Below are 14,636 nucleotides of genomic sequence, written 5' to 3'. Positions count from 1 at the left end.
CCTGGTGTCTTATGTCACTGGGATAGCCCAAAGCCGCGTGGGCTTGGGGAAGGAGGCACTTAGACCTCTGACCTTTGGAATTGGAGTCGCAGAGGGAGGTGGAGCCGATACAGCTGCCTTGAGGAGGTGGGACTGGACAGAGAAGCTGTAGGCAGTAGTTACCAGCGGCTTTCCTGGCCCGAAGGAACTCTAGGCCAAGTAGCTTTTTGAACCATGGGTATTGGGGGATGGTGCGGCGTCCCTCTTGGACACTGCTTAGACTCGGGGCTTTGGGAGACCAAATGCTAGAGCCCCTAGTTAACCCTTCCCTTTCCTATTGTCTGCTTGGGGAGCAGGGGTAGTGAACGTGGGAAGGAGGGTGGTTCTGCTGCCAGGCTCACTATTCTAATGAGCCCCTCCCCCACCGGCCGCACTGCCCCCTCTTCCCCTTTCCCCTGGCCTCCTGCTGCTAACCCCTCTGCTGTGCTGGTCCTGTTGGAGGGCCCCCTTCCTCCTTTGCCAGACCAAACTGTGCTGGGCACATGTTCCGCGCTGGTGGACTGGGGGTGCTGTGCAGCTATCAGCAGTGGCATATGACTAGGTAGGGGAAGTTGTGGGAGAAGAATTTTCACGAACTGTGGTGAAGGGGGTGAGGAGAAAGACAAAGGAGCTGTGGGGGAATAATGAGGGTGGTGGCAGGCACAGCTCCCTTAGAGACCTGGCAGCCTGAGGCGGGGGAGCCTTCGCCTACCAGCTACTCCTTACTATGGAAATGGTGGCAGGCCTTTCCTTCTGCAGGCTGAGTTCCTCATGCTGGCTGAGGCGCCTCAGCGGGTCTGCATATCGGGCCTTTGGGTCATTGGAGGTTTACACCCAAAGGCTGGATCTGTCAAGTTCTGGAATGCATGCAGGGACAAGAGAGGCAACATCTGGGCATGGGCGTGTGGGTCTGTGTGTGTAACTTTTGCAGGCAGTAAGTCCATAAGAGGAGGTTGGCTTTTAAGAGACAGGAGCCTCACCCCAGAGCCGGCCCTGGTGCACCTCTTTGGGGGGCGTGATGATAGCTAATTGAAGGGAGGAAGGAAGGGAAAGCAGCCCTGGTCAGGTGAGAGTGAGGCTGGGGAAAGTTGAGCGATTGCCTTGCATTCTTTACTCCCGGCCTTGGGCTATCATTGGGATTTCTTGAACGGAGAGCAAGCACTCAAAATCACCACCCTCAGTGTTTCAGGGATCAAGGAAAGAAAAGGGGTTGGGTTGCTGGCCTGAGGCAAAAACAGGAAGGCTGGAATAAGGTCACTCACTTAAAAGGTGACCCTATGAGCAGCTAAGCACGTGTGGTGCATTGACAGGTCTTGGGAGCATCATTGGGATCTTAGATACTTGAGTGTTTCGGGCTCTTAATCAGGTCAAGAAAGGTATCCAGAAACCTTGAAGTTTGAATGTATAGGTTGGAACAACTCACAAGACTGAGCCATTTAGCTGCTGAGTTGCCATGCCGACAGCAGGCACATAGGCAGTCTCAGTAGCTCTTAAGCTAGAAACTTTTTTTTTTTTTTTGAGAGATTTCAATGTAGCCCAGGCAGGCCTCCCGATGAGCAGTGCTGCTTGTGATCAGATTATAGGTGTGCCTGCTATACCTGGCTCCAAGAGTTCTCTGATCATTTAAAAGACTACATTTACTTCTATGAGTGTGCTTCCTCCCACCCCCATGGCATGAATGTGGAGATGAGAGGGACAGCCTGCTGGAGCTGGTTCTTCTACTAAGTGGGTCCTGAGTCCCAAGTTCAGTTCAAGTCAGGAAGCCTTCACCTGCTTAGCTAGTCCCCTCCCCTTCTCTCTTTTAATCTTAAGAGTGGGTTGGCTGTCATAGCTCCAGGTTCTTGGGGAAAGCTATGTGCAGAAAATAAGGTGTGTGTGTGTGTGGGGGGGGTGTTGTTAGAACACGTGTGTAGGTGTGCACAGGCTCTGGGTTCAGTTCTCAGCACAGATTAAAAAAAGGCTTGGGCAGGATGTGCTATCCCACACCTTTGATCCCAGCATTGGGAAGCAGGAGCAGGTGGATGTCTGTGTGAGGCCATCCTGGTTTACACAGTGAATTTTGGAAGAGCAGGGGCTACACAGAGGAACCCTGTCTCAACAAAACTACAACCAACAGAGGAAAGTCCATGGTCCCTCCCCCTTCTCTGTTCCCAGTTGGTGAAAGTAGGTGCAGAGCCTTGAATTTTGCTCTAGGTTTACTGATGGGGTGAGCGGGATGGTTCCTAGAACTTGGTGTCAAGCCTGCACTTCACAGGAATCTTTGAGCACTGACTTGTTTTGTTTTTGTTTGTTGGTTTTTGAGACAAGGTCTATCTACTATGTGTAACTGGCCGTCTTGGAGCTTACTGTGTAGACCGGGCTGGCTATAAGGATCACCTGCCTCTGCCTCCCAAGTGCTGTAATTAAAGTTATATACCATCGTGACTGACTTTGAGCAGGTTTGAGAAGGAATTGAGCTCAAGGTCCTTGGTGTCAGAAGTGTGATAGAGGGTGTTCAGTGGGGGACTAAGTGAGAGTGGGTAGTTTGTTGGCCACATAGCAGAGATGGCTCCTGATTGGTCAGTGTGCTCAGCAGATAACAGAATGAGCATCAATTTTATTGATGGTCGCAAAGGTGCACCTGTAACAGCATATGGTTGTGTAATGAATGATATTCAGTGGCATCTGTGTGGGGCCAGGCATTTACAGAGCTTTCTGTTACACTGTAGGAGCAGATACTGTGGTTGTACTCTTTAATAGAGGCATCACCCAGTTGTGGTCTGGAAACTAGGTGGGAAGGAATTCAATGTGAGAGGAAAATGGAAAGCTCATGTTCTCAGTTGGGAGGAGCTGGAGCCAAGCCCCTTGCCTGAACAGTGATGCACAATTAATATTTGAAATGCCAGGCACTGTGGTATAAGCCTATAACCCTAGAACTTAAGAGGTAGAGACAGGAGGATCAAGAGTTCAGCATCCTCAGCTACAAGCACATTTGAGGCCAGCTTGGGCCATGTGAGATCCTGTGTCAAAAAAGGCCAGGGGTGTAGATGTATGGTGAAGAGGGAGTTTTCCTGGAGGCAGGGAGGAGAGTTGAGTAGGTCTTCTAGCCTTGGCTGGTCTTCTCTCCATGGTGAGCTGCTTGGGCTGATGAGGGAAGAGCTTTGAAGAGTCTCTGAATGTCAAGTGACCTTGCTCTCCTATTCCCATTTCCCCAGGCTGAGAAGAAAGCCAAGGTGATTGCAGTAATGAATGCTGTTGAAGAAAACCAGGCCTCTGGAGAACCTCAGAAAGTAGAAGAGGCCAGCCCTCCTGCTGTGCAGCAGCCCACTGACCCCGCATCCCCTACTGTGGCCACCACGCCTGAGCCAGTGGGGGCTGATGCTGGAGACAAGAATGCCACCAAAGCAGCTGATGATGAGCCTGAGTATGAGGTGAGCAGGTTGCTTTTCCAGTAGCCTTGACTAACTCTCCTGGGGTCTGCCGCTGCCAGCCAATCCCTCCCTCTTTCCTCATGACGGTTTCTGCAGCCTCCTGACTGCTTGTAGAGCCTTGTCCCCTGCTTACCCATGGGGCTTTCTCTTTCGCTCAACCCCAAGACTTGGGTTGTACTCCTGGAGGTTCAGGGTGACTTAAACTTGTGACTGCTGTTTAAATGACTTTGGTTCCTTGGGACTCCAGGATGGCCGGGGTTTTGGCATTGGAGAGCTGGTGTGGGGGAAACTTCGGGGCTTCTCCTGGTGGCCAGGCCGAATTGTGTCTTGGTGGATGACAGGCCGGAGCCGAGCAGCTGAAGGCACTCGCTGGGTCATGTGGTTTGGAGATGGCAAGTTCTCAGTGGTGAGTTGGGCTTGGTGATCAGGAGGTAGTGGGGAAGAAGAAGGGGGCCTGGTCTTGGGGTCTAGATTCTACTGGGGGCAGCCTGCAATAAGGGCATTGAAAATATACTGTTTTCCCTCCTATTTGGAGTCAGTGATTATTAAACTGGACAGAAAGGCTGCTGCCCTATCAGCTGCCAGGAACCCTTCAGATATTTTCCCACTCTTGATCCAGACTCCTCCATTACTAATTGTCATTTTTGTCAATGCCTCTGGTCCCTCAAGGACCCAGTAACTCCTCATGCTTAACAGTTACAAGGTACATGGCTTAACTGTTTAGGGAACAATTAGGTATGGTAATCCTACTGAAGCTGGAGGATCACAAGTTCAAGACCAACCTGAGTTACACAGAGAGTGCCAGGTCATGCACATGTAGAGTAATAAGACCATGTCTCATGGAAGGAACAAACTGAAAGTGGCTTGGTCCCCAGGTGTGCGTCGAGAAGCTCATGCCACTGAGCTCCTTCTGCAGTGCATTCCACCAGGCCACCTACAATAAGCAGCCCATGTATCGCAAAGCTATCTATGAAGTCCTCCAGGTAAGCATGTCCCCAGCAGCTCCAGGGAGTTACGCGGGGGTGGGGGGGGGTGCCAGGGTCCCTGGAAGCTGGAGCCTGGTTGGCCAGGACTGAGGCCCTTGGGCGGTGACTTTTACTCTCCCTCCTGTCAGTTCTACCCCCTGCTCGTCTACTTTTGCTGCCTTGAGTTGGGGATCACCTATCATCTAACCTGTCCCTCCTTTTGTTCCCTTCTAGGTGGCCAGCAGCCGTGCTGGGAAGCTGTTTCCAGCTTGCCATGACAGTGATGAAAGTGACACTGGCAAGGCTGTGGAGGTGCAGAACAAGCAGATGATTGAATGGGCCCTGGGGGGCTTCCAGCCCTCTGGTCCTAAGGGCCTAGAGCCACCAGAAGGTAAATGTGCTAATGGGTCTACACTGGGAAGGCCACCCTTGGGGAGCTGCAGAGGCCCCACAGTGGGGTAGATAGAAATGGCATTCCAGGCTTCTGTCAGTCATCCATTGGCTCACCAGAACCCCAGAACCAGGATTTGGGAAGCAGCTGGGGCAGTGTGGTACCCCACTGTGGGTACTGGGCTAGGATCAGCCTGTGACCGTTGTGGTCACCTGTGTCTTGGTGCAGAGGAGAAGAATCCATACAAGGAAGTTTACACCGACATGTGGGTTGAGCCCGAGGCAGCTGCGTATGCCCCACCCCCACCAGCCAAGAAACCCAGAAAGAGCACAACAGAGAAGCCTAAGGTCAAGGAGATCATTGATGAGCGCACAAGAGGTAGGAGCCAGACTCTGGAGAGGGAACTGGGAGCCCTGAGGGGCTGCACAGCCTCCTAACTCGGGCTCTCACCCTCTGCAGAGAGGCTGGTGTATGAGGTGCGTCAGAAGTGCCGGAACATCGAAGGTGAGTGTTGCTGGGGAGCTGGATGGGTTTGCTCCTCATATAGCTGTGCTTGTGGAATAGCATTGGCATGGGTTCTTGGGAATGTTGAAGTAATGTGGGCTCAGAGGTCTATCGTCATACCCCACTGCCTCCTTCCGTATGATGCTCCTATTCCTTTAGGGTTTCTGAGTCCCAGTGGACTCAGGAAAGGGTGGTCCTTGTGGCCTTGATTGAACTTGACTGACGTTAACCTTGCCATTTCCATTCTTTGTGGCTGTTGTATTTGCTGGGCTCGAGTCCGTGGTGGACAGGAATTCCAGGGTGCTCATGGCATCCTGTTTCTTACAGACATTTGTATCTCATGTGGAAGCCTCAATGTCACTCTGGAACACCCACTCTTCATCGGTGGAATGTGCCAGAACTGTAAGGTAGGGATGTCACCTACAGAGGTGATCTCTTCGCTGTTACTTGCCATTGGGAACCAACAATTGACTGGATTGTGTGCACTCAGGATCCAAAGATTGAGGCTCATTCTGCTTTACATCATGAGTCTTGGCCCTATGTGGGCATGATTGTGATGGGTGAGGGTGGGAGGCAGAGAGGCAGGCTGACTGAACCCGTGTAGAAGGCTACAGGACGGAGCTGTTGGTGGGCAGTTCCCTTCTCCACCTTGCCATCAGGTTCAGGGCCTGTCTACACTTGGCTCTGTTCTCCCCCACACACATTCTGACCGTTCATGTTCTCCCTAGAACTGCTTCTTGGAGTGTGCATACCAGTATGACGATGATGGGTACCAGTCCTACTGCACCATCTGCTGTGGGGGCCGTGAAGTGCTCATGTGTGGGAACAATAACTGCTGCAGGTGAGGGCCCTGGTCCCTACCCATGGAGCTCCATTCTGGGTCCTCAGCGCCTGCCCCCTGCCGTCCATCTGTGTCCCAGCCAGCACTGCTGCCCGCTGCAGTACTTTAGGCTGGCTCTGAGACTCTGCCCTCTTCACTGGGCTCTCTTCCAGGTGCTTTTGTGTTGAGTGTGTGGATCTCTTGGTGGGGCCAGGAGCTGCTCAGGCTGCCATTAAGGAAGACCCCTGGAACTGCTACATGTGCGGGCACAAGGGCACCTATGGGCTGCTGCGGAGACGGGAAGACTGGCCGTCCAGGCTCCAGATGTTCTTTGCCAATAACCATGACCAGGAGTTTGTGAGTGCCGGGTCCCCGCTGTGGTCTCACACCTTTCTGAGGCTGGTCCTCCATGAGAGCACTGCAGTGGGCTGTGGGGCCTCGGCGGTCTACAGAAAGGGTGTGAAGTTGTCTGGATCTAAAAGGCCTATGCTATAGTTCCCAGCTGGGGGGGCTAAAATGGGATGGGGAGCTTGGGAAGTCCCAGGCCTGGACCTAACCAATGGTGTTCACTACTTAGGACCCCCCGAAGGTTTACCCACCTGTTCCAGCTGAGAAGAGAAAGCCTATCCGGGTGCTGTCTCTCTTTGATGGAATTGCTACAGGTCAGTGGCATGGGTTCTAAGGGACTGGCTTGCTTTTCTTTGGAGAGTGGAGTAGTATGTTTGTATAGCTGATAAAACTGAATGGCTTAAGAACTAGGCCTGACAGGGCACACACCATCCTAGTACTTGGGCAGAAGCACGAAGGTCAGGGTTTTATTCATCAGAGGATGTAGGCTACATAGCTAGTTCAAGGCCGCCCTGGGTTATGTCTCACAAATAAACCAATACTAGAATGATTATTGATTGTTAGAACTGATCTTATGGTGCACATCTTTAATGTCAGTATTCAGAAGGCAAAGGCAAGTAGATCTCTGAGTTGAAGCCAGCTTGGTCCACATAGTGAGTTCTAGCCAGTTGAGGCTATATAGTGAGGCCCTGTCTGAAAAAAATTAAGCCATCAATCATGTTACGCCTAAGATTATAGAAACTCCCAGGGGAGAGCTATTGGGAGCAGTAGAAGTGGTGTCCCTCATTTTTTGTGTCCCCTCCCTGGGTGTTGTTGCTTTCCTGCGTCAGTAGGCAGCACTGGGGGCGAGAAGGGGGGGGGAGTGAGGCTGGTAAAGAAGACACCATAGCTAATTAAGAGAGAAAGCATTGAAGGGACCCTGACATTTGCAATCCAAGATTGGAAAAACAGACTGAGGTTGAGGAGTATGAAGTGCTTGATGCCTGGCCACAGAGGTGGTTCCAGGGGCCTGCTGGGGAGCTGGGCCAGTGGTGGTCCCTTCTTAGAGCGGGTGCTATTCCACTGTGTCATGTGACAGCATAGAATTTCAACAGGAAGTAATAGGTAGTAGTCAGGCCACAGTGTGGGCATGAAACCTGCATGAGAAGGCCACAGAGAAGTGGCCATTCTCTCTGGACCTGAAGCCACCTGCTGTTTTGGTTAGTCTCTCCTGGCTTTGGCCACCTTCCACATAGGCAGAACTGAATCACAGCCATATTACTTGTCTGCCGTTTTGCTTTGTTTGGGAAAAGATACCAGGGAGCTTCATGTGGGCAAGGTGAGACTCAGGCCTACACGTGACATCCTGTGTGCAGTTGGCAAGATGAGTCTTCAGACCAGGTTATTAAGCTGAAGGCTTAATAACAGTACTTGCGCTCTGCTGGCTGTCACAGGCCTCCTGGTGCTGAAGGACCTGGGCATCCAAGTGGACCGCTACATTGCCTCAGAGGTGTGTGAGGATTCCATCACGGTGGGCATGGTGCGGCACCAGGGAAAGATCATGTACGTCGGGGACGTCCGCAGCGTCACACAGAAGCATGTATGTTCGCAGGGTTGTCTGTTTTACCTCAGTGCCTCAGCTGGGGGTGTTGCCCTTCTGCCTGTGTTTCCCTCTCACCCTCTCCTCCTGCCTCTCTTGTTTTCCATTTTACTTCTGTGGCTTGTGAGGGTGATGAACAGACTGGAAATGGGAATTTGGGAGCCAAAGGTAGAACGACAGAACTCTTGTCCAGAGGGCTTGAAGCCCTGGTCCAGTCCCCAGCCCTGTGTAAAATGGAGTGTTTGCTGTTTGGGTCAGTTGTCCCCTGGTGATTTCAGGGCTCCTTGTGGTAATGTGTTCTGGACTGGAAAGAGGGAGGTGTCTGCAATCTGGGTGTTTGTCAGTCTCCATTTCAGGGGGCCCAGTGAGTGCTGGCAGTCTTCCTTAGAGCCTAGTTACCCTTGTTTAGATTTATCTCTACAATCCCAAGGGGCCATTCCTCCCCACCTTGGGCAAAACTCTGTGTGTGTGTGTGTGTGTGTGTGTGTGTGTGTGTGTGTGTGTGTGTGTGTGTGTGTTTGTTTTGTTTTGTGCTTGGCACCTCCTGGGCTCCTTGCTGGGTCTGTTTGCCTCAGTGACTGTTAGACTCAGATCTTTGCAACAGCAGGCCCATCACATACCTTTGTCCTCCCAGATCCAGGAGTGGGGCCCATTCGATCTGGTGATTGGGGGCAGTCCATGCAATGACCTCTCCATCGTCAACCCTGCCCGAAAGGGACTTTACGGTAGGTGCTCGCTTCGCCCCTGCTTTCAGAACTGGCTCTTCAGGCAGGTCTTAGGTGTCCTCTTTGGACATCTCTGCCTTGGCAGCTCCTCCAGGGACCCTTTCCCCTCACCCTCCCCATGCCCAGGCCTCATCCCTGTCTGATACAGACAGCCCCAGCTGATGGTTCTCTCTTCCAAACCCTCAGAGGGCACTGGCCGGCTCTTCTTTGAGTTCTACCGCCTCCTGCATGATGCGCGGCCCAAGGAGGGAGATGACCGCCCATTCTTCTGGCTCTTTGAGAATGTGGTGGCCATGGGCGTTAGTGACAAGAGGGACATCTCACGATTTCTTGAGGTATAGCCAGCAACCTTGGTTTGACTAGCTCACTAATGGCTTCTACCTTGGAGTGCTGCTTTATCCCTGTCCTGTCTGCATTGTGGAGCTGGGGGATTGGAGCTGGGGACTGGGGACTTCTGTTTGCAAGGGGCAGCTTGAGGAAGACTCCGGGGAGAGGGAGTGCTCTTTCTTACTTCAAGGGGTGGCATGGTGGTAGGCCTCCGGTTTTCTGTGACCAGAGTGGCCTGTGCTTCCTCACAGGCACTCATGGGTGCTGGATGACACCTGAGAGGAAATCAAAGTTTATCTCTGCTTTCATTTGCTGTGATGTGAACCCCAGTTTAGCACTGAGCCAAGTACAAGCCATACACACACAGGGAATTGCTGCTGCCCAAGGCAGCTGTCAGCCTGTGGCCGTGTTCTCTCTAGCTCAGGAAAACCTTGGGTGTAGTAGATACATGGGCATATCAGAGCTTGCTCTCCTGAGCCCCTGTGTGGTTTGATGTAGCCACCACCCTTGTGGCTGTTCTAGCAAGAATGAGACACATAGTGTACAGTGGCTTTTGGAGTAATTATTCCTGTCATTACAGAAAGTTCAGTTGGATTGTGCTGGTTTATCTAGAAATGCTCTAGCAAATACATGTGGGGCATATTTAGGTTTACTTCTGGCTTTTTGTTGGGCCTTCAGGTTAGCCCAGTGTATGGCTTCCTAAAAATTATCTCTGTAGCTGTAAGGTTTTTGGCCAGCCCAATTGCCTAGAAGTATTTGATTACTGTTCCTTCTTTGCTCATCTTGATACCGCCTCCTGTTTTACAGTCCAACCCAGTGATGATTGACGCCAAAGAAGTGTCTGCTGCACACAGGGCCCGTTACTTCTGGGGTAACCTCCCTGGCATGAACAGGTTGGTGAGCACTCCTGGCATGGCGGATATGGGTGGAGTGGTTGCAGGCAGGAAGCCCAAGGAGGGGGGCCACTGACTCAGCCTAGGCTGCTTGCTCTGTGTGTGTGTAAATACTTTATTGAGAAAGTGGATATTGCAGATTAAACCTAGTCTTTTTTGTACACAGCAGACAAGTGCTTTAACACTGAGCTACAACCCCACTCCTGGTGTCTGGGACAGGGTCTCACTGTGTGGTCAGTCAGACCTCAGACTTGGGAATGCTTTTGCCTTCCCCATCTTGAGTGTTGGGATGATGTGTTAATGCCCCCAGCTAACTCTTAACCTATGGAAGGTCTTCACTTCCCTGGGCTGCCCCTGAGATACAACACATTGACACAGAATTTTACATTTTAGAGCAAAACTTTTGTCCTACATAGCTCAAGCTGGCCTTGAATGTCTAACTCTTTTGTACCTCCATCTCCCTGGTGCTGGGCTTTCCTGGAGAGACTTGAGTTGTTAAGTGTACCTTTAGGGTTTATGTTCCAATCAGCTCCAGCCACCGTAATACCCACCTATTCAATAAATGACCACAAATCAAGATACAGGTTACTTGTGGCAGGACACTCTAAGCTCAGTATAATGAATTTTTTAAATGCTGTTTCCCCTAGGTAGGCATTAGATGCCTGGTGTGTAAGGATTAAGGCTTGTTTGTTGGCTTGTGGGTAGGCATGTCTACAGAGGGTTATGCTATATGTCTCTGGGGTAGAGGGCTTTAGACCTTCCTGGAGCCCTGTGGGTTGGTACCCAGACCGGGCTTTCCTTGCTTTCTGCTGCCACAGTTACCTCTTGCTTCCTAGGCCATTGGCATCCACTGTGAACGATAAGCTGGAGCTGCAAGAGTGTTTGGAACATGGCAGAATAGCCAAGGTCAGCCTCAGCACCCAGGACAACGGGTGTGTGGGGGGGTGAGGGAGTGGTCGATGGCAGGCTAAGGTGGTGCATGGCAGAGCTGTGCACTGCTTGTCTCTTGGGATGGTGTGGGCTCAGTAGCCTCTTGACCAGGGAATGGGCCAAGTTAGTATATGTATATGGACATTTTGCCTGCATGTTCTCTGCACCACATGTATGCTTGCAAAGGCCAGAAAAAAGATATGAAATCCCCTGGGACTGGAGTTACAGGTGTGAGCCTCCGTGTAGGTCCTGAGAATTGGACCTAGGTCCTCTGGCAACCTAGCCAGTGCTGGTGCTCTTAATCTCAGAGCCTTGTAGCTTTTTAAGTTGGGTGCCTCCCTACTACCTAGATTATGTGTTATGTGGTTTGGCTGGGTCTACCCCTTTCTGACACAGAAAAGTGGCAACTTTTCTATTTTCTCCCCTCTTTTGTTAAATGCTAACTAGGAGCTTAAGTATGCTTTTCTTTGGGTTTCCTTCCCTCCTCGACCCGTGGTTGTTTGCCTGCCATGTTTCTAATCCACACGCTTGCATTTTCCCTTCTCTTCTCCATTTCCCCCCATCCAGGCACCTGCTGAAATTTACAGCTTGTCATTTCTGGAGTTTTTCTTTTAAGCTCTAGTAAAATTGTTCTTTGCTTAAAAGGGAAAGAACAGTTTCTGTCTCATTGGTGTTTTGCTCGGACCTGAAAGCCTGCAGCAGGGAGAGCAGCCTCTTCTAATGTCGTTTCTCTCTGGAGAAGTCTCCCTATATGCGCAAAGAGTAGCTCTCCCATATAATGTAGCATTCTGGACTGCAGATCCCCACAGTGTGCCTTTGGGCTGCTGAGTCATTGACAGCTTCTGCCTGCAAGTTGTTCACCCCTGAGAAAGTCAGTGCTTGGAAGTCTTGAGGATCAAGTTAGCCACAGCTGCTGCCTCTCTAACCTAATGAGCCCAATTAAACCAGGAATGCCCCTGTGACCTCAGAGTGGGAAGGGAAATGGGGACCAAGAAGGAGGCTTATACTTAGTGACCTGAATGAACTGGACCAGCCAGCCAGTCATCAGCAAGTGATGCCTGCTTATTCCTCTTTCTCTTCATCTTCTAGTTCAGCAAAGTGAGGACCATCACCACCAGGTCGAACTCCATAAAGCAGGGCAAAGACCAGCATTTCCCTGTCTTCATGAACGAGAAGGAGGACATCCTCTGGTGCACTGAGATGGAAAGGTATAGCTTTGTTGAGGTGCTTGTGACTGGCCAGGGCTGGGTTGAAGGAAGACTACCTTGACCACCACATTCTCATTTCTCCCAATTCCTTGTAAGTAAATTTTAGCAAATATTTCCCAGAATGCCAGGTTCTTGGGGAGGACCCGCACAGTCTATGGCAGGGATCTTGGAATCACCCAAAGAGCCCAATGAAACCTGGTAAAAGTCCATGGCCTTCTGGACTTGCTTTGTGGGTATTTTGTATGTTTTGCAAGCCAGTGCAGATGCCTGTGGACCACACCAGATGGCTCACTGCTGGTGGCCTCCTCCTGGGGTCTTGAGTTGGATTTAGCCTGACAGAAAGGCCGTTCACACAGACACCCTGAGAAACGGGATTGATTCCTGGAATTCTTCACGCCACAGTCCCACTCTGGGAGCCCCTCTCTTCACAGAAGGGGCATTTTGAGTGTATTCAGACTCAGGCTGTGGGTAGCCCTCACCTCTCATTTGCAGGGGATCTGTAGAGCATGTCCAAGTGGCTTTTCAGAGATACAGGTTTTTGTTTGTTTCTGGTGAATGTGAACTTCACGGCCAGGATTACATTACCTGTCTTTAAATCCAGAGTGCCTGACACGTGGCTGAACTGGGCCATAAAGAAGAGAGAGGACCGGGATGCAGAGTGAGCTAACACATCTTCTACCCTGGGCACCCACACTCACTCAACACTCTCTGCCTTCCTCCCACAGGGTGTTCGGCTTCCCTGTCCACTACACAGATGTCTCCAACATGAGCCGCTTGGCGAGGCAGAGACTGCTGGGCCGGTCATGGAGCGTGCCAGTCATCCGCCACCTCTTCGCTCCACTGAAGGAATATTTTGCTTGTGTGTAAGGGATATGGGGCAGACTGAAGTAGTGAGGATAACAAAGTTAAACAAACAAACAAACAAACAAAAAAAAAACACAGTAAAACACCAAGAACGAGAGGACGGAGAGAAGTATCAGCACCCAGAAGAGAAAAGGAATTTAAAACAAACCAGAGGAGGAAATGCCGGAGGGCGTGGCCTTGCAAAAGGGTTGGACATCATCTCCTGAGTTTTCAATGTTAATCTTCAGTCCTATTTAAAAAGCAAAATGGGCCCCTCCCCTTCTTCCTCTCCTTTTCCTAGGAGGTGAACCTTTTGTTTTCTGCTCTTTTCAGAGGGGTTTTCTGTTTGGGTTTTTGTTTCTTGCTGTGACTGACAAACAAGAGGGTTATAGCAGCAAAATCAGTAACAACAGAAAGTAGTAATACCTTGGACAGGAAAGGGAGAGAGGGAAAATTCTACAAAAATTTATATATTGGTTTTTGTTTGGTTTTGTTGGTTTTTTTTTTTTTTTTTTCTATATATCTCTTTGGTTGTCTCTAGCCTGATCAGATAGGAGCACAAACAGGAACAGAGTAGAGACCCTTGGGAGGTAGAGCCCCTCCCAGCCCTGAGCAGTCTCAACAGCACCATTCCTGGTCATGCAAAACAGAACCCAGCTAGCAGCAGGGCGCTGAGAACACCACACCAGACCGAGCTTTTCTACAGTATTTCAGGTGCCTACCATACAGGAAACCTTGGAGAAAACCAGTTTCTAGAAGCCGCTGTTACCTCTTGTTTACAGTTTATATATATATGATAGCTATGAGATATATATATATAAAGGTACTGTTAACTACTGTACAACCCGACTTCACAATGGTGCTTCCAACAGCGAGATGAGTAAAAACATCAGCTTCCGCCTGGCCTTTTGTGCAAAGGGTTTCCACCAGGCTGCGGGAGGGAGGCAGCTCAAGGGCTCTCCATCTGAGGGAGAGAGGGGCGGTGGCTTCCCTCTTGGTATCCCCTGCCCCATGCCCACCTCCCCCCTGCCCAGCAGGGGGTGGAGCTGAGATAGTTGGAACCTGGGGAAGCTGAGTGTGGACCTTTATCCAGACTCAAGCAATAATTACCTTTGCATAGAATCTAAAATGACTGCCTGGGTGAGACGGCACGAGTAAACTTCCCCGAATTTGAATTTGTCAGACACATTGAAGGCTCCTCGTGGGGTCAGAAAGAATCCAGAGTGGGGGAAAGTGATCTGCCATTAACCCCACCTGGAGCAAATAAAAAAACATACAAAATGTACTGGTGCTTTCTGTCTAAGTTGCCTTTTGTGTGTTCTTTTATGAGCCCCCTCCCCCATCCCCTCTGCACAAGGCAGCTCTGGTCCTGGAATGTGATGTTTTTGGTCATCTCTACAGACTGCAGTTTCATACTTGGAAGGCTGATGACACCTTTATTATAATTATTCTTACGGTTCTGGTTATAATTGTTTGTTTTGAAATTTTCTTTGAGAAAACAAAAACCCAACACCCTTCCCTTTAGGTTTCTAACCAAGGTGCAGGGGGTGGGGTGGCCGGTGCTTTTCAGGCTCAGTGGCTCTGGTGCCCTGGCTCCCACCCCTCGGGCCAGGTGGGCCACTGGGCAGTACAGCAACAAGCTAGGCGGCCAGGAAGTTCTGAGGCCCCTCCAGGC

General features: G+C 50.8%; 1 protein-coding gene across 1 annotated transcript in view; it reads left to right on the top strand.

Annotated features, from left to right (window-relative positions):
- The window catches only part of Dnmt3a (DNA methyltransferase 3 alpha), a 100,296-nt gene extending 85,866 nt beyond the window's left edge, over positions 1-14,430 (top strand). The window contains exons 7-23 of the mRNA XM_051181724.1: positions 3,213-3,428; positions 3,676-3,834; positions 4,304-4,411; positions 4,628-4,784; positions 5,013-5,162; positions 5,244-5,288; positions 5,616-5,695; positions 6,017-6,129; positions 6,282-6,465; positions 6,686-6,770; positions 7,890-8,035; positions 8,670-8,760; positions 8,947-9,095; positions 9,895-9,980; positions 10,817-10,886; positions 12,000-12,118; positions 12,844-14,430. Of these exons, the coding sequence (XP_051037681.1) occupies positions 3,213-3,428; positions 3,676-3,834; positions 4,304-4,411; positions 4,628-4,784; positions 5,013-5,162; positions 5,244-5,288; positions 5,616-5,695; positions 6,017-6,129; positions 6,282-6,465; positions 6,686-6,770; positions 7,890-8,035; positions 8,670-8,760; positions 8,947-9,095; positions 9,895-9,980; positions 10,817-10,886; positions 12,000-12,118; positions 12,844-12,985 (2,100 nt within the window). The 3' untranslated portion in view covers positions 12,986-14,430. The remainder of the gene's footprint in view (positions 1-3,212; positions 3,429-3,675; positions 3,835-4,303; positions 4,412-4,627; positions 4,785-5,012; positions 5,163-5,243; positions 5,289-5,615; positions 5,696-6,016; positions 6,130-6,281; positions 6,466-6,685; positions 6,771-7,889; positions 8,036-8,669; positions 8,761-8,946; positions 9,096-9,894; positions 9,981-10,816; positions 10,887-11,999; positions 12,119-12,843) is intronic.
- The last annotated feature ends 206 nt before the right edge of the window (positions 14,431-14,636 follow it).

This window comes from Phodopus roborovskii, unplaced genomic scaffold (genome assembly GCF_943737965.1).
Source record: "Phodopus roborovskii unplaced genomic scaffold, PHOROB, whole genome shotgun sequence".
Classification (NCBI taxonomy): domain Eukaryota; kingdom Metazoa; phylum Chordata; class Mammalia; order Rodentia; family Cricetidae; genus Phodopus; species Phodopus roborovskii.
Note: the sequence above shows the minus strand (reverse complement) of the source record. Positions and strands in the feature narration are given on the sequence as shown.